Raw genomic sequence first — 24315 nt, forward strand, 5'->3', positions numbered from 1 at the left:
TAGGAGTTCCCTCCTCATGTTTTCATTTACTCACAGAGCATACTACCCGGCGCCGCTCGTTAATGGGAACAGGGTGGCGCGGTCACATTTCCTCCTGGATTTGTGTATGTTTGTTTAAATTGTGTATATATTTGTCTATATTTGTTCACACTTGTAGTTAAAAGCGATTCAAGACCTTTAACATTGGTAACACAAGCGACCGCCAGCTGCTGCACTGATACCCATCACAACTTAATATGTCTAAGGTGACCAGATCGACGTCCCGCATTAGGCGGGACAGTCCCGCTTTTGACCTCGTGTCCCGCCTGCTCATCGGGCGGGACGCCCTATGTCCCGCTTTCTGGCTTTCTGGCAAGTCCATCAAATGTGCCCGTTCTCTTTAAAAATCACTGTTTTCGGCGTTCTTTGACGGTGACGGCACCATCATCGCCACGTGTCCCGCTTTCGCCCCCGAAACGTCTGGTCTCCTTAAATATGTCACCATTTTATTATTATATTAATAGTGTCTCGTGTGTCTTCTTTGAGCGAAGAAAAATTACGAATCACGAGTGTATAATTGATATCAACTTAGACCCACCCTATGAACTGGGAGACGAAGGGTACCGTTGTGTCCACTGTGCTCTTGGCTATTGCCCTAGACACGATGAACCACTTTCACTGCCACTTTAGCTGTGGCATCTTGGCTATGGAAACCTTCTACTCTTAATATTTTACATTTTAGCATCAGCGCTCATTTTCATTAGATTAACCCTCTTCTTTGTCCCATTTTTTTACTTTTCTGATAAACGAAGTCCCCCATTGTTGCAAAGCAGGAGTTGATCCATTCACCTGTCCGACCAGTGATTGAACCAGCGACCTTGTAATCCACACTGGAGTTCAATAACCATGCGGTTAAAACAGCGCAGACGAACTTGAGCTTGTTTCACTTTGCCAGTTCTAAATGTTTGCCTTATTTCTTTTTGTAGATGTACTGCAAATGTCTATAATGTTTGCTTTCCTTAGCAGGCTGGATATTTAATTTACTAATCAGTGGAGGTAGAATTATAAATTACAGTTAAAGGTTTCAACTTGTGTGACCTGACTGCTTTGTCGTTTGCTAATAGCTTTCTTTACACGCAGCTTAAGGCTACACCTGCAAATTGATTGGGAAAGGAGACACGTCAGAAAGCAGACAGCTACGGTTTCCCCCTCCTTGTTGCATAAGCTCACCTGTTTCCACTCACACCACTGGACTTTCATGAGTATCAACTTTCGTTTTGCTAGAAAGGTTCCTGTAGGCGGAATTTAGATATAACTAGTATATACAAGAGGTTTTTGAACTCTACATTTGTTGTCCTCCATTTACTTAAGGCTAGTGTATCCCTACTTATCAGACTACAACATAAGCAAGTATAAATCACGCACACATACATATGAACATCGCTAGTAACAAGACCATGTTAAGGATCAATCGCTAATAATAATGAGGTTAATTTTTAAGAGTGCTTATAGTTATGTCTAAAAAATGTCACACAGAAGGATGAATGTAACATGAGATGAATGTGGCATTTTTAATTCCTTCTTTCATTCATTCTCTCTTCTTGTCTGCTATTGCTTAATGACAGCTCCTTGAAGTTCACTAAGTAATTTTCTTGAATTTGCTTTTATTAATTATCATTTTGCAAATAAAAAAAAAATCATTCAAATTGCATTTGATAGTTTCTTTAATGAACACCAGTCCAACATATTCATTGCAAAATATCTGAAAAAGAAAGCCTGCAAATTCATGCTCTAAAAACTAGAACTGGGAATGTCGCATTTTTATCATAAAAGTCAAACAAACAAAACAAAACAATGTATCTGCTGAAAATTGTTTCATTCTTTGAACGCTGCAAACATAAATTTTCTCAATTAACTCAGAATAAGAAATTCTTCCAAGCAGATGTAAATTATTCAGTCATTTAGAGTAATTTTTCCTCCAGTAGGAACAGGATCTTCATATGCATATCAAGGGATACACAATGTAATAAAACTCATTAAAAAAACAGATTGCAATTATTATGCCATCAATTCCAATGAGCAAAAAGAATCAGGAAGCTAAAAAACCTTCTATCCAAACATTTTGCCTTTATAAGGTCTATGTCAATTGCAGTGCTCTGCAAACATTAACATTAAAAAAAAAATATCAGTAAAACAGTGTCCACGCAATAAATGTAAATCATTATATCTAAAACCCACTGTGTTAGATACTTTAAATAAAAAGTAATACTTTCTGTTTCAACAAATGCTATAGGGAGAGCTTTATTTTGCAGCAAAACAAATAATTTGAAAAAGAAATAAAGACAAAACAATCCACAAGAAAATAAATACAAGGAAAATTCAACAATAGGAAAACCAAGAGGAGTGCCTCAATGTCTACAGCATAAATTATTATTTGCCCCCTTCAACTCTCTGGCTTTCTTTCTTTCCATCAATTACTATTTTTCTTCTCCCCCCTACACACACACAACCCCAGCTCCCATCCCTTAATTTTAGCACATTAGCTGTGATTTAATAATACAAAAATGTTGAATATACCTGTGTATGTCAATATCATAACATACTTCAAACAGCTGCAAATTTTAATCATTGATGAATTTCTTACAGCCAGGTATCATATCTGATGGAGGACAAGTCCCTTAAAGCAGCTTTACACACACTGCAGAGGTAAGGTTTAACATCTCTCATCTCTGTAGCTTATTATAGGCTTTAACATATACTCTGCTCTCAAATAGTCTCTTGAAGTGTACTGAGGAGGCTTAGGATCAGTGAATCACAATGTCATATTTTAAACCAAAGAAATGACCTGAAACAGCTTTATACACAAACTGCACTGGTGAGGTGTAACACAGCAACAATGAGCATGTGCTGTTTGAAATTGAATGACCTAATTCCAGCATCACAAATATGGCACTAGGAAGGTTTAACACCTCTAGGGATCAGTCTTCCAGTTTTCAAAAAAAAAAATCATCTAAAATCAGCTTTCCAAAGTTTGCAAGGATGATGACTTAATAAGAACTTCAAAGCAGCTTTACCTAGCATGCAGGGGTAACAGCAAACACCATCATAGGTCATTTGTGTTTTTAAAGTAGATGAATACCTAAAAGCAACTTTACACACAGATCATTTGACACATCACCGTAGATTAGCATGTGCATTTTCTAAGCAGGTGAGGACTTGAAAGCAACTTTAGACACATCAGACTGGTGAGGTTTAGAATCATCGTGACTCACCTTGTCTCTTTTGAAAGTAGATAAGTGTCTAATAGAAGCTTTACTTATACTGCATTGGTAAGATTCAACATGATTATGAATTAGATTGTGTCTTTTCAAACCAACTGAAGAAGTTAAAAGCAGATTAACACACACTTCAACCGTTAGACTTGTTATATGTATGGACCTGCATATGCTGTTTCAAATGAAATAAACTTTTGAAGGCAATGTTACACACACTGCACTTGTGAGGCTTATCACTGTGAACCTGCACGTGCTGTTTCAAAGCATTTGATTTTTGAAGACAGCTTTACATATGTTGCAATGGTAATGTTTCTTATACTGTGGATTTGCCTATGTTGTTCCAAATAGGATTTGTTTCAAAAAAAGCTTTACTGCACTGGTGAGCGTCTCACCCCTATGAACACGCATATGTCGTTTTAAAGAGGATAATCTTTTAAATGTAGCTTTACACACACTGCACTCGTGAGGCTTGTCATCCGTGTGAACCAGCATATGTCCTTTCAAAGAGCATAATCTTTTAAATGCAGCTTTACACACACTGCACTTGTGAGAATAGTCATCATTGTGAACCACCATGTGCTCTTTTAAACAAAATGATCTTTTAAATGTAGCTTTACATACACTGCACTGGTAATGCTTCTCATCCGTGTGAACCTGCATATGACTTTTCAAACCAAATAATCTTTTGAAGGCAGCTTTACACACACTGCACTTGTGAGGCTTGTCATCACTGTGAACTGTCATGTGCCGTTTTAAATGAGATGATCTTTTGAAGGCAGCTTTACACACACTGCACTGGTAAGGCTTCTTATTACTGTGAGCCAGCATATGACTTTTCAAATTGGATAATCCTTTGAAGGCAGCTTTACATGTTCTGCACTTGTAAGGTTTACCAGTGTGGTCCGACATGTGTTTTTTGTGCAAGGATGTAAAATGAAATGAAGACATACACACTTTGCACTTATCAGATTCAATATCGCTACTAGGGTGCTTTTTTCTGACTCAGTACTGAAGCTTGCTTCTGTCACTTTTACATTTCTCTCATGCTGAGGACTTTCAGTCACAATATCACATCACTGTGTATTTTTACTCCAGCAACATCCACATCTTGAAGTTCAGGTGATGATATACAGGCTAAAATATCTTTATTTTTCCTGCAATTCCACTCCACCTCCTGTGGTACACTCTGTGCCTTCAAGTGCTCCATTATTGTGGACTGAGCGTGTGATTTTGTCTGCTCTGACTTTACTGCAGAACCAACGCCTTGAACAGAGTGATCTTCATGCTTGACCTCAGAAGTGACTGGTTCTTTTGCATACTGTGTCTTCACTTCATAAGTATCGCCTTGGCAGATCCAATAAAGTTCATTATCACTATCAAGTTGAGAAATTGCATCCTGGCCAGGCCATGATCTCTCAGTCTTTACTATATGATTATGCTCAGTCATATGTGGCCATTCTATCTTCACACTGTGAGTGTGCTGCTGCTCAATTTTAATGAAAGAAGTGGAATCTTGAGAATTTATCTCCACTTTCGGAACATTCTCACACCTCCAGTTTGTCTGTGCAGCTGGATCAATTTTTATATTATGGAGTTCTTGGCCAAAGATACTGTCATGCCGCATGAAATCATTCTGTAAACATTTTGTCTCATTATAATCAGAGCAAAATGAACTTTTCTGCTTTAAGGTATTACATTATTGCTTAAGTCTTCTTGTGCCTCAGCCATATATTTCGTTTCAGTCTTTATGAGTGTACATGGGACCTGCATCTCGCTCTTCACAGCAAACATATCTTTGTGCTCTCCAAAAATTACTGATTGTATTTATTGTCTTTTGGGTAAAAGTACTTTTACACTTACTGTTGACTAACTTTCCATGAAGCTCAAGATCTCAGCTTCATCAACTCTATTCTTTCTAGTGACAATAGAAGACCTCTTGAGTCTGTTGTAATCTTATCAGACCTGAAACATGACAATTGTAATGAGTCAGTTGTCATGGAAATTATAAGCAAATATTTAAAAGCATGGGAGATTTCACTTAGCCGCTCTCTCTGTTAGAATGGAAAAAAAAAAAGCTTTTACTGTTGCGGCTTTCTTGAAACACGTAGGTTCTTACTCAGTAGGAAATTCTGTAAAATTACTGAATTTTACGCTATTTTTATCTAAGATTATGTGGTACTGCCACTGGCTATATTGAATAAAATCGTCGCCATCTTTAGTGGGTCGGAAAACTGCTGAAAATCCAGGCATTACCTCTCAGAACAGAAACAAGAAAGTAAAATAAATAAATCATGTCTGTCCGTGCTCAGAATTAGAGGAATGAGGCATACCGTGTAGGTGGAACTTGTGGACGTAGAAGTGTTGTCACACCATGAAACCATGACTCTAGATTCTAGAAGTTTAAAATAAATTTTCACCACTAAGAACAACAACTCCGTATTTCCTTTTTACGAGAGTTACCTCCCATGTGTTGAAATTTGTATAGAGAGCCGCCACGATGCGTATCACGTGGTACACAATTTAATGGCCGTGGCTCAGGTGGAGGACAAAGAAGTCTCCACGCCATTGTCCGAAGTATGAGAAATAGAACTCTATTTTCCCGACAGTATGGACAAGAAAATAACTATGTCTGACCCACAACAATCAGTGTCGTATACGAAGCAAAAATTAAATGCGATCGACATTGCTGGCCTATACGAACTGCCGAAGCACAAATCAAATCAAAATCAAATCAAATCAGACTGTCGTAAACTCTGGGGCGGAGTCCGTAGATCTGGTAGGAGTATGATTTCAGCCACCCTGGCTGTTCACACACCGTCAACACCCGCACTAAACCCCGTTGACATTTGCAGCGTGCTACCACACTAAATTGCTTATTAACACCTTTAGTTAGCTTGAGCCCCCAGCCAAGTAGATTATAGTATAACCTATAAACTTTATAGGTTGTATACTGATCCCACACCATGCAACTACTTATTTTATCCCCACGAAATAAATATCGGAATTCTACTTTTGAAAACAAAATTAGGTCAGTTTCAGCGATTTTCATAATAAATCATAGACTGCAGTGTGTGTGTATAGATGAGCATATCTGATGTTTGTTGATCGCTTATCAAGATGTAGTTTTTACTTGAAAAATTACTGCAAAAGTTTCCTGCTGCATGAAGTGGTGTTGCCTACTTTTTCTTGACTTTAATACGTATATATATACGTTCCGCTACTCCACAATAGGTCTGCTGGGAAAAACAAGCTTCACCACAGCAGAAAATTGACAAAACATCACACTGAACCTATGAAATTTAGTCTATGACAAAAGGGTAGCTACATGATTAATGTGGTAATAAAGATGATCCACATAAGCACGTGATATAAGAATGAATTAACGTGCAGGAACAAAGGTGTAGTCTCGGCAAAGTCAGATACAGTTTTGGCTAGCCAAACACCATGACCGAAGAAACTGGCGTAAACACCTCTTTCGATGCAAATCGGTCCTGTGAAGCATTGTCTCTATTCATAAAGCGACTGAAAAATGACATTTGTCATTGTTTAAATACTGCCACAGGCAAGTCATACAACTGGAGACTATTTCTGAAAGGAAAGAATTTCATACTCGTGTCATTATAGTCGTGCTATATTGAGATGTTTGGGGGAGGAGTTCAGTCGTAAAAATTCTGTGCAATGCTTGGGCTTTTTGTTTATGTAACGGTCTTAAATAGTCTTTGTCCTTGTTTATTTTGTTGCCATAATTCATGTAGCTATTTATTTATTAATTCATAGTTTAGGAAAAGTGCTTCTTCTTTCAGGTGAGACATCGGGTTCCCTTCAACATTGCAAAACAAAATGCAACAGTTTAATGCAGGCGCTCCAAGCAACAGCTTTCAGCGAAATCAGGGTGGCAGAGCTCCTTCAGAAAACAGCGCATGTATGACAGTCTTTTTAAGCATTAAAACCTTTTGAAAAATGTTGTTGCTATTTTATTGATTTTACCGTTTCTTTCATAATCTATAAGTAGATTCCTGCAAATAGATAACTAATTACAGTGGCACGGTTCATACATTTATTTTATTGGAACAAAGTATAAGTTATATATGACGGACAGTTCATAAAAAATTAGAACACAAAATTTACAGTTATTTTGACTTACCACAGCCATTTGATTTCTTTAATTATATGTCTAACCTTTTAATAGAATTGCTAGCTAAATTATTTTAAGTTTTCTTGTGATTTTACACCAGTTTCCGTCTAGTCTTCGTTTTCAGACTTACTTTGCTAGGATTACAATGACAGTTATTGCATTTGGATGCAGCTAGTATTGGACTACACATATGTGGATGAGACAGTGTTAGTTGATGAAGAATTCCCACAAGACACATGCAACACAAGAATCTACAACATCAGAGGTAACTATTTTGTTGCCTGTTCTCAAATTGTTTTTTTTCACTCCCTTATCATGTCAAGTGTGTGTTTATTCATACATGTGCAACCTAAGGATGTACATACTGTGTGTGCATTGATACCTTAAGTTCAGAGATGTGCACTGATGCAGAAAAAGTCTAGAAATAAAGCCAAATATAGGACTTGTTTTATGGAATTTCAGGTACAAAAGGATGGGTGGGGGGGAGCAAATTTAGCTAACAAGCTTTGTGTTCCAGAACAGGAACTTTTACTATTTTAAGTCTTCATGTGGAGCTGCAAATTAATTAAAATATTGATAAAACCAATATCTATACATAAATGTTTGTATATTACAATAGTTTTTTTTTTACATTATATTGTAATCTTTTTTAATAACTTTGTTTCAGAATTATTGGATGAAGTTTGTGAAGTGGCTTTACAATGCAGGCCTTTTCCGACCGTAAGTGTTCATGTATTTTGTATATACAGTAATCTCTCTTTTATCGCAGGAGATGCGTTCCAGAACCACCCGCGATAACCAAAAATTTGCGAAATACAAACGGTATATTTATGCATTTATACACTATATTAAAACTTTATAAACCCTCCAAATACTTTTACGCTAAATAAACCTTTCCCATCTCCCTAATAATCATTCCCACACTGTTCTGCGCATGTATTGTACCTTTACAGTAAATAAAAGAGCCAACACATAATATGTACTGTACTGTAAAGTAATACAGTATCTGTAATACATATTAATTTTATTATTTATAATATTTCTTTATTGTTAGAATTAATATTAGTAATATATTTTTATAGACTTTGGGCTTTTTTAATCTAAAGATTCACAAAATAGATATATTTTCCACTGATCAAATTTTGCAGAAAATCCATGAAGAATCGTAGATCCTCGAATCATTTTCCCCATTAATTTCTTATAAAAATCCACAAAATAGTGAAGTCGCGAAAGGTGAAGCGCGAAGTGGTGAGGGATTACTGTATTCAAGTTCTTTCTTGTATAAATATAAACACTCAACTTTAAAGACAGAACAAATAGTTACTTATATAGTGATGACTATTTTTTATTAGGATTGAAACAGCACCAATCTCACACATACACAGCTTCTATTTTTATCTCAAACATCTGGTCAGCCTGCAGCACACCATCAGCAAATCCAGGCACATGTGGAGATGCATGCTTTGACTTTTTCAGCTGCTAGAGATCTTAGGGACAGAACTGGTGGAGTGTATACTCTGGAGAAAAGGGGCGTTACTCTATATGTATTGCCACACACTGCAGTCACAGGATCGCTTGAAGCAGGAACTGGCACAGTATAAAAAGGTTTGTCGACTTCATGTTACAAAATTTCAGATTTGTTACCTGTAACTTTTTATCTCTTACTGTTTTGAAGTTTTAGCTTTTATTTGACTTAAATAAAAATACTGAAATTTTTTCCCCCTAATTGTGTGAATATGTTGTTTGTGCATACACAGTACTCGTCCTTATGCACTTGCCTTGTTTGTTGTATAGCAAAAAATTCATGCTATAACATCAATTGACTTAGCAACAGTTTGCTTTAAAGAACGTTGGTTATTCTTCATTTCTCAGTTGTATACATATAAGGAATGAGTTGCAGTGCTTCAATATTTTGCGGAGGACATAAGTTAGAGGGAAACACCCAATTGTTTTAATACCATTTATGTATGATGATTAAAGGGATACATTGTTACCCACTCTTGTTCTTCTCCACTTCTAGTGCACTTGGAGACCTTGAAAAGTTGATATTTTGTGCCTCATTGCTTAAGACACTCTAAAAGTCTGTTTAAACTGATAGTGTCTTGAAGATGGAGTAAACTTCCTTGAAGACATGTTGAAGGTCAGGCAGCCTTCATCATCTTGTCAGCCAGCACCTGATGACACAATGCAGCTGCTTAACCAAGGTATAAAATACTCAACCACCATAAAATGTTCTGTGAATTTCCCTCACCATGAAGACCATCTCTTGTTTGCCATGTAACATAATTCTCATTTTCATAACTTACCTAGTTTTAGTCCTTGTTACTCCTCGAGGAGCATAGGGCTGCAAAATGACTTACCTAGCCAGGTAGCATTCTTTCTGAAGATACAACTGTATTATGTTAGCTAAATGTGTGTCGCCAGTTCTAAACACCATGCTTTTATGCTGCTTTTTTTTCCTGACACATGAATTATATTGTCTCCATATTGGTCAGTGAGGAACATTTATAATACTAAAATGCAAACTGCACAATTTCAACAAAATGTAAACCTGTTATATAGTTTTTCTCCATGAGCCTTTGGCTACAGAGCTTGTTACAGGGATTTATCAAAATTTCTCAGTACATGAATCATAAAGAAAAAAAAAAATGTGTGGAGTAATTAGCAGTATTATTATTATTATAGAAATGGCATGTTTTGTTGGGAAAAGGGTCTCTGTTGAGTGTGATGTTATATATTTCAGAATGTATTTGACAGACATGTAGATCTGTAGAGCAAAAGCAGTTTTCTTAACCTATTTTCTTGAATGTTGCCACTGCACTAAAATTTATGTGAATTTTGCTATTGCAGGTATTTTCAGTGATACACATTTGCTGGCCATGATTTATGCGGGAGAGATGTGTTACTGGTATTCTTGTGCTCAAGAGAGAGGACTGTTTCATCAAGATGATCAGCATGACAGTTTCACAGCCAGGCATCGAGGGCTAAAGCATCTGAACAGCTACCTTTGTGCTGTAAAAGGACCACTCAAAACTCTTAACTGGAATGCTGAGAAAGCTGAACACTATGTAAGCTATCTGTCAAGAGGTCTACAACAATAACAAACATTACTTAGCTTAACTGATGAAAATGTATGGTTATAATAATTTTTAGTTAATGTAGACCATTTAACCCAGTAAGTACAGCTTTAAAGGATTTTTTATTTATTACAATGAGTCATATAATGAACTATTTCTTTGCATGAAAGCAAACGAAAAATTACAAAAAACTTAGATGAGGTAACTCTTGCTCATAATTTCTGAACATTTATTGATCTAAAGTGATCAAAAATGCATCAAAACATGAAACATTCACAACCTTTACTACAAATATGCACATGGAAAGAAATATCCAAAAGTTAAAGTGTACCAGCAAGATGGTTTAAAAAAATCACAATACCTGAATGCAGTTCCACTTAAGTGGAACTAGAACCAATAAATGCACATTGTTCTTGACTGGTCAACATTAAAATATTATCACTTAAAAATGGAAGCAGATCTTTTTCACATGCATTGAAAAAAAAACATTTTATCAAAATACTAAAAAAGCTTTTTGATATTTAATGTATAAATTTACATAATGCCTATCACTAAACAAAAATCTTTATCAATCACAATCTGTTGAAATGTACAAAATTGTTCTCACTTTTTAGGTGAAAGTGCATGGTGTGTCAAACTGCTGTATACACATTATCATCAATATGAATTTTCAAGTTACATTTGACCCAGATTGACCTTATAAAAAAGAGAACAAGTGAATGTAAATTATAAATTTCACCCACCATAGAGAACTTTGACATCATCTAAACCTCTAGAAAGAATGTGTGCAAACATTTTGGAAGACACATATGTGGTGCAACATCTGTTGTAAAAAAATCATATCTCCCACAAACCCTCAAATATACTTATTGTGACTTATTGGAACCATAATTGACAACCTAAAATCATTTTAGGGACTTTTGTAGGGTATCAGCATGACTCTGGTGAATGGTTAAGCTAATACTTACTCTAAGGCTGCAACTCTCATCTGGAGGCAGTAATCTTTTCTGTTCCAGCAATTTTAGTAGTATTGGTTTGGGAACCAGGGTGAGAAAGAAACGCATGAACATCATACTAAAATGATGCAAATGACAGTTCAAAAGAAAGCTCTTTTGTTGAAGATACTCTAAAATGCAAGCCTCAAATTTGCTATAAATGTGAAAAACTGCCTTTAAAGTGCTTAAACAGGAAACGATGAAATTACTGAACGGTTGTAACAAATTATTGACAGCTTTTTTAACAGTTTGACACAAATTAGGGCTATCTTTCAATAACAACTTGCTGCTCGCGTACTGGCTGCTTTGCCATGATATAGCCTGTTACTGGTTTAGCATAAAACACCAGTTTCCTTACCTCCCCCAACCCCTTTTTCTTTCCATAAATTTCACTGGAGTTAGAACAAACACTGCAGCTGTATACATCAAACACAACAAAATTTAAAAACTGCTATGAATGAATGAAACCTAATTTTAAAGCTTTTCAATATAGTAAAAATCATACCATCTCTCTGGACATGATGAAATTGCCAGAGTTGTAGATGTTGCTACTGCCAAGTCTAAATTTTCACCTACCCAAAATAATGCTTCAAGAGACCATGTTTATTTTCCTTTAATATCTTTAACTGGTGCATGCCTTTTTTCATGCAATCCTAAGTTTAGTGTAATAGGTGCAGGAAAAGGGAGACAACACATAAATATCAGAACTCTAACAAACACGAAATGCACTTAAATGTATTAAAAATTATGTAAAAGTAAACACCAGTAGTATATTGCATATTGGAAGTACTCAATACAGTGGCCAACACAGCCAGTTATAGTTCTATAAAATACATATAATGCATTCTACAGATAATGCTGTTAAAGATAACAGTGTAAACCTTGTGATGAAAACTCTTGGGAAGGAAAACAACAGCGTAAAAAAAATTATTTAAACTCACTCCTGATTTCATTATAAGAAACATCCACTGTTCAACATTTAGTATTCTCTGCATTTGGCACCTAATTACGGGACCAGATGCTTTGCTGTGATATAGCCTTAGTTGCCGGATCGGCATAAGACCAATCTTTCTCAAACCCTACCCCACCTAATGCAACCTTTCAACATTTTGAAGAGAGAAACAGTAGTGCATCTAGATAGTCACTTTGTGGACAAGGGCTTTAAAAGGGTGCAGTATGCAAAAATTCTAAGCTGTATGAATTTCTAATTCATGTGGTAACTATAATACCTTGTCTGCCCTGCTGATGGATTTGTCCCTAAGAGAAAAAAAAAAACCCCTAGGAAATAATCTTTGTTCACAAAACTGAATACCTGACTGCTATAATTCTGTTATCTTTGATTCCAATAACCCAATAGGCATAACTAAATGTGTATCCATTCACATTGGACACATCTGTCAAAATAAAGATTTACATGGTATCTAACATGCACATAGAAAGAGTAAAAACCTCAAATGTACAGAACAGTATTATAAATTTGAACCTTGTTCGATCTTTTATAATGATCAATAATATAAATTTCTAAAAAGAAATATTAAACATACAAAAATGCAGATATGCTTGAATTTTTAAGGGGCATAAAACATCAAACACATCAAAAAGGCTTTACATATAACGACTGGCTCAAGAATAAACAAAGACCTACCTTCTTGTTAGTAACATTATCTACTGAAGCTTTCCTTGTACAAAATATAAAACATACCCTGAAACTCCATTTTGCATTGAAAACTTCCACCTCAGGATTAGCCTGCCATTATAATAGCCAAGCAGTTTGTGCAAAAGAATTGGTTTATTATTTAAAAAATAAAGAGTCTGTACAAATAAATCATACAGATATGCAGCACAAATGTTTGTCACAAACAAGCATCCTTTGCCATGTGTCATACTAACAGGCAAGAACGTTTATAGTACATTACCATCTGTTTCCACACATATATCAGAAAAAAGTTGGGATCTCTCTGATGTATATCTAGCACACAATAAAATTAAAGATCTGTCATCTGTTCTTTCCAACACCGAAGTTTGCATAAATCTGCAAGAAGGCGTGATCTCACAATGAACAGCATCCGTAAGGAACTGTTTGGAGCAACTACCAGAACTTTATTAGTCAACAGTTGATTTGGTGATCATAGAGGCAAGTGCAGATGATTCACTGGGGATCTGTGTCAGCTGAACTTCTTCCTCTCGAGTCTCATCCAAACTCTCTGCATGCAAAATATTTGGGACTGAAAATCAGCGAGTACTTTTAACATGCTGTATCTAGGGTATTTACTGTATAATTCTGGCTGCTAATGCATTAATATTGACTACAGTTGATGGCCAGAGCCAATATATTAAATAGGCATCACTAGGCATTAGAACATTTTCCTAGGAAAGTAGTATGCATTCATCTGATTAAATAATACAATAAATTTCTGTTGAAATAAATGGACGTTTACCCTTAGGACCACCAACCTTTAATCCTTCCTGGAAAAACCCGTTTTCTTGATTCAGTATATTTACTTGCTCACAGATCAAACAAAGTGAAACCGTTTGATAAATTCTTCATTGTTGGATTTTGCTAATGTTATTTTTTTTTTTTCAGACTCCACAAGCCTTCTCTTCACCAGCTTTTGGTACTTTAACATTTAACATTCCCTACTCAGAATTCTGAAAGGTTATATACCCTGTTTTATATCTCCCTTCATTTTTTATAAACCCTCTAGGGCTGCAGTTTAAAAGGTAATGCTTCATCTACTTCTTGCTGTAAACTTAGGGTACAACAGTTAACCTGAAAGCTATCCAATAGAATGAAATAAACCAAAGATCCAAAAATAGAAAAAAATTCTTTGGCCTAAGAATTTCCTGTAATGATTACGGTTAACACATAAGGGCAAACAGCTCTAAATAAATGCACAAAATGGACCCAGTGGCACATGTACCAAAACCAGCAAGAGCTGTCTCACCATTATATGCATATACAAATAAGTTAAAAAAACTTACCAGCAACACCCATTGTCTTGTGAGATGGTGCATAGAGGGAGAGCAAAGCAAACACATACATGTTCCACATGCCATACACACCTGTGAAAACAATGACAGCTACCTTAATAATTAAGGCATGTGTAGAATACTAAAGTTAAAAAATAAAATCATTTTATTGTAATGAGCTGAGCCTTGCTTGGATGATGGGAAAGGCATTACATAAATAAATATCCTTATTATTTAATGAAATTGGTTTGTACCAAACGGTTCTATTCCCCCCATATCAGTAAAGTTTTTACAAAATTTTATTTGCTTCTGTCAGATTAAATCAATCACAATTGCTGCCATATTTAACATTCATTGGAAAAAGTTATCAGAAGAGGGCTCTTTGGATAAACTACCAGCTCATAAGAAGGCATACCCTGAATCCATGAATTCATGGTTCTAGTCGCTACATGCAGTTAGCCAATTTAACTATCTCAGCTGGTAAACATGCTTCATGAATACAAACCCTGGATTTCACTGATGCTTTAGTAATTTAAAGAAAAATTAAAAATTCTCGAAGTTTTCAGTAGTATCACTTTACAGCCTATGAAATGCTGACATAATATATGACATTACAAAGAAATTATTTTAAAAGCTAAAAAATGCTGAATACTGATGTTATAGAAATATAACATATTCTTTCTCTTGTGTTTTAAGCTGAGATCTATAAACATAATCTCTGTCATACCTAAATTTGGTTTCTTTCATACGAGAGTAGTCCAGTAAATTCATCAAAAAAATGTATTTTATCAACGTATCTTCCTGTCTGGAGTGATAAGGAGATTTAAGAGATAATCCTTTTTTAAACATCCAACAGAATCATTTCCCACCTGCAAGAAAAGCACTAGAATACTCCAGCGAAATACCGTCGTCACCCCACTTCCACTGGCCTTCACTGACTTGACTAATGATGAAGAAAATCACTGTCAAAGCAGCACACAACAAGGTTGTCAGCATCAGAAACTTGAAGCGGAAAATAAGACCCTGGGTAAAGAAGAGGAAAAGGTCTTTGTTTTTAAAAGCTTTACTTTTTTCCTCAACCGTACAAGAGATCTGTAAGGACCCCTGCCCAAACACATCCTGTTTTTAGTAAAACTTATTCTGAAGTGAGCAAAATGTGGCAAGTCTAGGTACAGTTCTCAGACAAAATAAGCCTTATTTTGCTTCACATTTTGAGAACCACACACTATAAAGTGCACACAAAAAGCTACATTATTTTGATATTACATTCCTTGGACCAGGCTAGACTGAGAATGGAAACAAAACAGCAAACCAAAGTGTATATTCTCTTACTACTTTGAAATGAAAAATTGATCAAATTCTTTGATAAAATAAACTAGTCTAATTAAAACAAAATTAAAACCAAAGACTAAAGATAAACACAGTTTAAAAATAAAGCAGATCTTTGTAAACTTCTTTGCAAAGTTACTTCTTTTTTTTTTTAATGTATAAAACACTCCATCCTAAGCATTTTGTCTTGCCAGAGTTTCAAAAGAAATAAACAGATGAGTGCTCAGACGAACATTTTACAATTACAAATTGCAAACTGGATGAAAGGATGAATATACTGACTGAATAAAACTTGCGGCGAACACTGCTCATCTGGGGTAGAGAGGCTGTCTTGGTGCTGATGTTACGAAACACTCTGAAGATCATATAGCTCAGAAAGAGGAAGTAGCCACAAGCTGCAATTCCAGCAAGGATGATGAAAGCAAGCTAGAAAAAAGTCAAGGGAAATTACCTAATCTCCCTCTTCAACCTAAACAGTAATCTGTGCACATTTTCTTCCAGCTTATATTGATGCCACAAGGACTAACAAAAATGGAAAAAAAACCCAACATTTTCTATCATTTAAAAATGTGCATAAGTCATATAAGAGAACTCCTTACATGGAAAAGAAAATTTGCAAAAGGTGTCTAAAGATACGAGTGACCTGGCATCAAGCATGTGAAAATATTTAGTTTAGTTAGGTATCATCAAAGCGATTTGTCAGAAATTTAGACAAATAAAAGTTGATATTTTCTCATGAGTAACAGTTTTATAAGCATAAAAGTGAAGCTAATAATTAAAGGATTTCTGGATATTAGGCACCAAGATGATATGTTAACACAACTACACTGATGTGCAACACAGCTACAATTTTAACTGATAGTCTGAAAATTTATTTCTACTCAAACCTTGTGTTGCAAGCAGCTTTTCTTTCTTAACTGTTCATTATTTAGTGTTGAGCTTATGATGTATGTTCTATTATATTGTTTTATATTGTAATGTAAATTGTTTAGATTCCCTTTGAAATGAGCGAAAGGGCTCTTCAATAAATAAATCAAATATTTAAACCATTTCTGTCATCAAATAAAGCAGTGGAGGCCAGCAAAATGGCATACAAATTTAAATTTAAATAGCAGTATCTTAGGCAAATGTAATTAGAATTTAAATACCTAAAATACATTGTCTTAATGTAAATGTAATGTTGATCATTGGCATTTAGCAGACCATGCTAACAATTATTATTTTAATTAAAGATATTTCAATGACAGTGATTCCTGTGGCCTTTTCTTTTTAATATAATAAATTCCTGCTTTTCTTAAGTTTGGTATACAAGTTGACTTTTGCCATATATTTGCATTTGATCAGAAAGGTTTTGCAATACAACCCAAAACAAAGTAGCAGAGTACCCAAAACCTTCAGAATAGTAAAAGTTAAAAGCAGGTTAAAGAAGAACTTAGAACATTACAAATAACTATAAAAATGTTTAAAAAAAAAAACGATAGACACAAAAGGATACAGCCAGATTTGTGCCTGTGGTGGTTGCCCAAATGCTGTAGAATGGATTTGTTAGCTGAACACCCCTATAAAAAAAGTACTGTACTCATAAATACATATATACAACATTACACAAATAAAATGACAATCTATAATTTGCATACCAGCAGTACACACTTAATCATCATATAAGCTTGTCAGTGTCGGTAGTTTTTCTACTATTTCTGTTAACATACACATCAACTAAAAAAATGTCTAGATCTGGACCACTGCCCTCACCTTTCACACATATCAAAGATAAGCAGAGCCAAACAGCCAACTATTACAGCCAAAAGATGCTTCCAGTAAGATGACAGCTTGTTTCTTTCTTGTGAATCCTACCCAGAAAAAGAACAGTGTTTACAGAGAAAAAAACAATCCACTCATAAATAACATTTACAAATATTTCCCACTGTGCCCTTTATCGGCCAATAAAAAAAAATTTAAATTCAAAATAAAGTCACAAAAAAATGTTTATTACAAACACAATCTTCATCAGAAAATTTTCAATATTCATGGTCAGTACTACTATGACAAAAAACAAAATACCGACTTTTCCCAGGATAAGCTTCATTCATCCAGTCCACAAACTGAGAGCACAAGCATATTTCGGAACTTTCAGGAGTAATCAATACATACTTTTATGTGTCCGAAAATACAAAACTATTCAGGTGAACCCCTTAACAACACTATGGTATATCACAGAAAATAGTAAATGTAATAAAAGCCCTTTATGCAGACTTTCATTGCCAGGTGGTTTGTGGCATTAGCAAGGAGTCTTTTGTGTCTGTTGCTTTCCACATGACTATGCTTGGCATTTATACCCATGTTCAAAAGTTTCCCTTCCTTGCTGCAAAGATCACATTTATCTTTGGCTTTGTCCTTCTTCGCTTCTTGAAGCCACAGCCAAAAAATGTTATATATTTTTCATCTGTAAACCACAGCTTATTAAAGAAAGTCTGCTTTGTTGACATTGTAAGAGGATCATGATAATGATGCCAGTGCAAACAACAACCGTCAAATCAGCTGGGGAAGCTATTCGCAGCCATGTGTCCATTTCCAGTACATATGTCAAAGCACACACATACACACACATATATTAAACAAAAATAATGCCTATAAGATTTAGCACAATCAATTTTCAGCAAATATTTTTGACTTTTCCCCGACATGCAATTAATTTCTTCAAATCCTGACTTCTCCAGGAACTGGAAATCATTTTTCAAAATATACCGACTTTTCAAGTTTTTCCTCATCTGTACAGACCCTGAATATTTATCTCACTAAAACTGCTCTCTACATATTTCATTTCAACTAGTTTGTGACTAATGTTTAAAAATCATTTTACTGATTCAGGCCATAAAAAAGTGAACTGTGTCTAAGCCTAAATTCCATTTTTAATATGAGAGTGGCCTTGGTATTCTTACAGGATACTCTCCCGCCATCCAAACCAGTAAATCCTGCTCTCTCACATTCCCCCTCCTTCTCTCTCTCACTCACACACAAATATATAATAAACTGTCACAATTTGTCACAAAGTTCTAGCCAGTTATCTACCCGAAAAGAAGATACTCAAAACATACCATCATGTGTTCACCAGCAAAGATAAGCCAGAATGACAGAAGCATGGCATAGAACGCTCCTTCTCGAATATCATTTATCAGAAGCACAAAGGGAGCATTCGCAAGTAATGTGATCCACTCAAGAGGAACTGTAAAATAATGGAGAGTCCATTGATTTTTGGAGTTTCTTCTGAAAATGCAAGTACTTGTGTCAAGAGTGAAACACACGCAACCTTTTTATTTGTGAATGCCTGACTTCCTGAAAATTTTTGTTTGCAAATAACTGCTCAAGACAAAGGTGGTCAGGAATACTTGTACTTTGTTCAATTTGTAAGCTTCTTGAAATAAAACTTATGCAATGTTTGGCAACTTCTATAACAAACATTTTGAACTAGTAAAGAATTTAAATGTATCAATTGTACCATAAGTTTAAACAGACAAAAGCATACAAAACTTGCAGTCAAGAAACACATACATAAGCATGTACACACGCATGTATACACACACATATCCAAATGCATACTTGTATTTTCATGGTCTTTAACTCTGTCTAGCTTAAATCTGAAACATGAAGTCATGACTAAAAGCAAAAATAAATAAAATAAATAAAAGTACTTACAGTTCATAATTGAAAGAATTATTCCAAGAGCAAACAATGTTCTGTACAAGAAAAGAGATTGTAAAATTGATAAAAAACTGAAAATTTTTTCTATGCTTACTGATTAACGAGACATACATCTTTTATCTGAAAATATACATAAGCCGCAGTTCTTTAAAAGTCACCAACTGACTCCCAAATATAGATATGCCTAACGAGCAACAAAAAACACACAATGATCTAAATCCCAGAATGCCAAAAAGAAAAGCAATAATACTACAGGCTAACAGGTTATTAGCAAAACTACACAATCAAAATCACCTTTCCAATAAATTTGTTGGGCGACTTAACTGCAGAATTCTGCGCCAAAACCAAATGAGAACAGATAAAGTCAATGGGAAGAAGACAGTCTTCAGTGAAAACCACACTTTAGTGAAGCCACCATTCTGGAAAATTGTCTGGAACACATTAAAAAAAAAACAACTGGCATTTAACAAATCTAACCCAAAATACCACCCCAAACCCCTTCAATAAAAAAAAGGACAGGTGCAGAAATAAATGGAAGTCAGCCACAAATAAAAAGTGCTTGCTTCATAACCATTGTTAAAATGCAACGAAATTGAATTTTGCTACCCAAAATATCTCCAACAAATAATGCACAATCTAGACCTTATTGTTGGAATTTATAGCACATGCAGCACAGATATTTCTGTCCAAACAGTTTTTAGCATTAAGCAAGAACTTGCTCTAGAATCAACCCCATTAGGTGAGTTGATGTTTTCAGGTTACCTCAGTTTCATCCTGCTTTGCTTACTTTGCCTACAGAGAACATTCTCCTTTCTAAAATATTCTTTGCTCATTCCTTTTTTTCCATGTTAAAGATTAAATTTGCTTCAACAAATTCTGCTGGTCAGCTACAACTTACAATGAAAGTCATTCCTGAAACCGTCCCCAATTTATTCATTTCATCATCTCTTTTGCTGACTGGTAAGCGAATGTTGATCAAATAATAGTCATAATGAACACTTCCCAGCTCGAAGAATGGTAGAAGATCACACTCGTATAAATCTCCATCCTGTTTCTGCAAGAGAATGCATTACAGAAATCAATAAACTATAACCTTATTGAAATACCCTTAAACAGTCTACATGAGCCCCTGTTAGTGAAACCTATTATCTGACAAATTAATCTGTTATCCAAATATAATTAAGAATGTAAAGAACCCAGCATAATACCTGGTTTTCATCAATTCTGCAGTCCAGTCTGCGTTCAACAACAGCAGATGCAAGTTCCTTCCAATCATTCTCATCATCTTCTGCATTACGGTAGAACAAGTGGCACTCAAGCTGCATTTTTGGATTTTTTCCAAGAGCTGAACACAGATTTACATTTTTGTTTACTTCTATTCTTGCCTTACGTTTTGTACGTAAGACTTCTTAAAAACATCTAAAAGATCAAATAAGTAATTTCTATTTCAGGTCCTTGACTGATGGTAAACTAATACTTGCTGCAGAATCTACTTACGATAAGGGTTTTTGCTGTTATGCACAACATCCATTTGGATAACAGTCAGCATAGACTGAAACCATCTTGACATACGAAGCTGGTGGTTGTCTCTTGGAAGTGGTAGCCACTGGCTGAACACAATTTGGTTGGCCTCAATTTTTTCTGTCTCCACACTTTTGTCAAATAAATTTTCAACATAAGCACAGCTATGGTTGCCTCTGGGTATGAAAGCTTTCTTGTCTTTAGGGACAGGGTGATCGTAATCAATGCAGTTGATTGGAATAGAGACAATAGTGCTGGAGGGAGCTGGAGCTGAAAATAAAGCACCATTACACATTACTCACCAAAATAAAAGATTTAACAGAAAATCAAGTCTTCTATAATATTATATCTGACAATAACTTGAAATTTTGGTAGCATTTAAACAGAAGAGAAGAAAGTCTTTACTTAATTCCTCTGGTATCATAATGCAAACTGTAGTTAAAAAAAAAAGATGCATATGAAAGTTTTTTTACTTTAACCATGTGTGTCAGAGAATGTATTACAAGTAAAGGGATATATTATCTTGGTGGATAAAGCTTCGCATCAATTCTATGGTCAGTATTCTTAATGTCTGTTTTCGTGTGTAAAGAATGAGGAAATGAGGAACAAGCCTGTCAATCTTGCTTGATCTTTTATACTCATGGTGTTGTTATGCATTGTCCCAATTCACTTTTACGTAGTATTTATTAGCTAAACATATATATTTCAACACATTTAATATAAAACATTCATTACAAGAGTATTTACAAGAATTTGAAAGTATTCTATCACCTATTACTCATTGGCTATGTATTTGGAAAGAGAGAATGTTAGCACGAAGAGGTCAATCAAAAACAATGTTACTACCACGGAAAAAAATAGCTGCAGTAAAAAACACCAGTGACATTCACAATTCCTTTATCCCCAATAGAAGATGAGATCTGCAACTTATTCTGACATCAAAGCTGCAGGAAAACAGCAGACACTGATGGCATGTACTCCCCCCACACTGAGGAACTGCACTAACCAGCTCTCTTTTGTCTACACTATCTTCAACACATCTCTCAAACTCTGCAGTCCTTGGCCCTTTCAAAGCATCAGTTATCATCCCTGTCCTGAAGAAAACCAGGGTGATGTCACAAACTACAGACTGGTGGCCTTGACATCTGTAGTGATGAAAGTTCTGGAAAGACTGGTTATCAGACATCTCTTATGCACCTGAGGTATCTTTTTTATTTGCCTATCAGGCCAATCGATCAGTGTCTCTGTTGCTGTCTCTCTAGCTCTTCACTTAAACCTCCAGCACTTTGAATACTTGGCTCTGTAGACCACAGTTCCATCTTTGACATCATCATTCTGCAGATAATCTTTGGTAAACTCTCAGTATTTGGTCTCTTCTGTCAGTCAGCTACTGGATCCTTGACTTCCTCTTGCACCAACCCCAAAGAGTCAATAATTGCCTAGCCAACATCCTGGTGTTCAGCACAAGTGCACCCCAATGTTGCATCTTCTCTCCCTTCCTGTACTGTGTTTCATCTAAAAGCCATTCAGATGAAGAAATTTGCTGATGACACCATGGTAGAAGGTCTTATCGTGAATGAGTCTGCATACTACCAGGAGGTTGATAACCTGGTGGCATGATGCAGTGAAAACGGTTTACAACTCAATGTTTAAAGATCATGGAGATGATAGCTGACTTCTGCAGGAAAAGAAGTCCTGTGGAGCCTCTAATTTTCAACGGTGAGGCAACTGAGAAGCTGACCAATTCAGGTTCCTGGGATCCATCTCGAACGACCTCAGCAAGGAAAACAATGTGGTGTTGATTATAAACAAGGCCCAAAAATAACTTTATATCTTGCACCAGCTGAAAACTTAAGAAGGCCATTCTGGTCCAGTTTTTGATTGAGAGTGTACTGATAATTTCCATCAATGGCTGGTATGGCAGACACCCAGAAGCAGAACTACTGGCTTTGACCTGCCCCCCCTAGGCACAATCTATGCCCCACGTAGTTTGTAGGGGGTGCACAAGGTTGTGGATGATGTATAAACTACTCAGCCAATGCTCTATCTAGTTGCATGTCCTCTGAGGTCAAGTAAAGACATGTCCAGGCTAGAACATCCTACCTCCAAAACATTTTTTTTTGCCAAAACAGTAGCCTCCCTGAACTCCACTGAGGCATGAGTTAGGAAAAATTATTAATGTGTTTGTGGGCAATGTGTGAGTGAACATTCATGCTCGCATATGTGTTTGGGTATATCTCTGCATGCAGTCAATGATGAATCTGAAATGTGTGGGTACTGTACAGAAAGTGGAAAAAAAAAATTAAATAACAACGCTTCTGTACAGAAAGTTAAAAAGAACAATAACAACTCTTTATTTACGAGGGTAACAGAATAAACAATAAACTGAAGCACCACATTATCACAAAACAAAGACAGAGAAAAATGTGTGTGTGCAGATGTGTATGTGGAAAGAGTGTGTGTCTAATGTATGGGTGCAAAGAGAGGATTTTTTTTTTCTGTATGTGATTGGTATTTGTCGAGCAGGATGTGATCGTCATCAAGACACATTTCTCGGGCAATGTCTCTTGGCAAATAAATTAATTCTGCTATGGGTTAAAGCTTAAGTTCGTTTGTTGGGGGGAGGGGAATCATTTAACTTAAACTGCTATGGTCAGTTTTTAAACTGATAGTTTGAAATAGCAGGGCAAAAATATTTTCCTATGAAAATGCAAATAGGAAAGTAACTTCTTCATATTTCTGTGGACATTTCTAATTCTAGTATTACTTTCTACGAGTCGTCAATGACAGCTCACATTTTTGTTACTGGTATAAAGCAGATATTAATCACTTTTACCAAAGCTTTTATATATCATATGGACCTACGATTATTGTCATACAGTTTCAATACTATTACTAAAATATACATCAAATAGGTATTCTACAATATCCTCTTCATAGTATCGAATATCTGTCGATTATCGATTATGACTGATCACCTCGACACAAATAAGAAAAAAATAGCTTATATGAATATCATCCTATAAATGCGTCGTCATATAACGTACCTATTAATCCTCCAATCAGGAAAAATGAAATCAAAGCCAAAAACAAAGTGGTGATCAAGATGATCAGCTTTTTCGTGCTCAGAGTTTCAAGAACCACACCAGCCATTTTGAGACATTTACTTTCGCTCAGAGTTCAGCAGTTATCGTAGCGCCACCTGTTTATTAAGAAATAAGAAAAATTTATAGTTTTGACATGTTCTTATTCAACAAAGCAAAAGAAAAAAGAGGGAATAAAGTAGAATAGGCTTAGAATGTCGTATTGTAAGAAAAGTTTGTTTCGCTGAACTT

At 35.5% G+C, this 24315-nt stretch overlaps 2 protein-coding genes and 1 long non-coding RNA gene across 9 annotated transcripts; 1 reads left to right on the forward strand and 2 right to left on the reverse strand.

Annotated features, from left to right (window-relative positions):
• On the forward strand, positions 1–10598 carry LOC112574376 (UPF0600 protein C5orf51 homolog). 6 transcript variants are annotated; one of them, XM_025255418.1, is made up of 9 exons: positions 1–104; positions 1120–1241; positions 2626–2685; positions 7058–7176; positions 7561–7654; positions 8057–8109; positions 8866–8994; positions 9488–9593; positions 10240–10598. In XM_025255418.1, exons 4-9 carry the CDS (start codon positions 7108–7110, stop codon positions 10488–10490), a joined length of 702 nt encoding a protein of 233 aa, XP_025111203.1. In that variant the 5' UTR covers positions 1–104; positions 1120–1241; positions 2626–2685; positions 7058–7107; the 3' UTR covers positions 10491–10598. The 6 variants fall into 6 exon arrangements, with proteins under 6 accessions (XP_025111203.1, XP_025111201.1, XP_025111202.1 ...); XM_025255416.1 differs by having other exon boundaries at positions 7565–7654; XM_025255417.1 differs by lacking the exons at positions 1–104; positions 1120–1241 and having other exon boundaries at positions 1362–2685; positions 7565–7654.
• LOC112574377 lies at positions 5113–6307 on the reverse strand. The gene is made up of 2 exons (XR_003101425.1): positions 5585–6307; positions 5113–5216 (listed from the first exon to the last, which is right to left on the reverse strand). It is a non-coding gene; the product is annotated as an uncharacterized LOC112574377 (long non-coding RNA).
• Positions 10570–24179, reverse strand: LOC112574374 (protein wntless homolog). 2 transcript variants are annotated; one of them, XM_025255407.1, is made up of 13 exons: positions 24028–24179; positions 20957–21250; positions 20668–20804; positions 20358–20513; positions 19754–19890; positions 19454–19494; positions 18856–18983; positions 17513–17610; positions 17256–17319; positions 16043–16186; positions 15301–15454; positions 14444–14524; positions 10570–13665 (listed from the first exon to the last, which is right to left on the reverse strand). In XM_025255407.1, the coding sequence occupies exons 1-13, from the start codon at positions 24131–24133 to the stop codon at positions 13565–13567; spliced, it is 1641 nt and encodes a 546-aa protein (XP_025111192.1). In that variant the 5' UTR covers positions 24134–24179; the 3' UTR covers positions 10570–13564. The 2 variants fall into 2 exon arrangements, with proteins under 2 accessions (XP_025111192.1, XP_025111191.1); XM_025255406.1 differs by having other exon boundaries at positions 10570–13686.
• Between the last annotated feature and the right edge of the window lie 136 nt (positions 24180–24315).

The sequence above is a fragment of the Pomacea canaliculata genome, linkage group LG10 (genome assembly GCF_003073045.1).
Source record: "Pomacea canaliculata isolate SZHN2017 linkage group LG10, ASM307304v1, whole genome shotgun sequence".
NCBI lineage: Eukaryota > Metazoa > Mollusca > Gastropoda > Architaenioglossa > Ampullariidae > Pomacea > Pomacea canaliculata.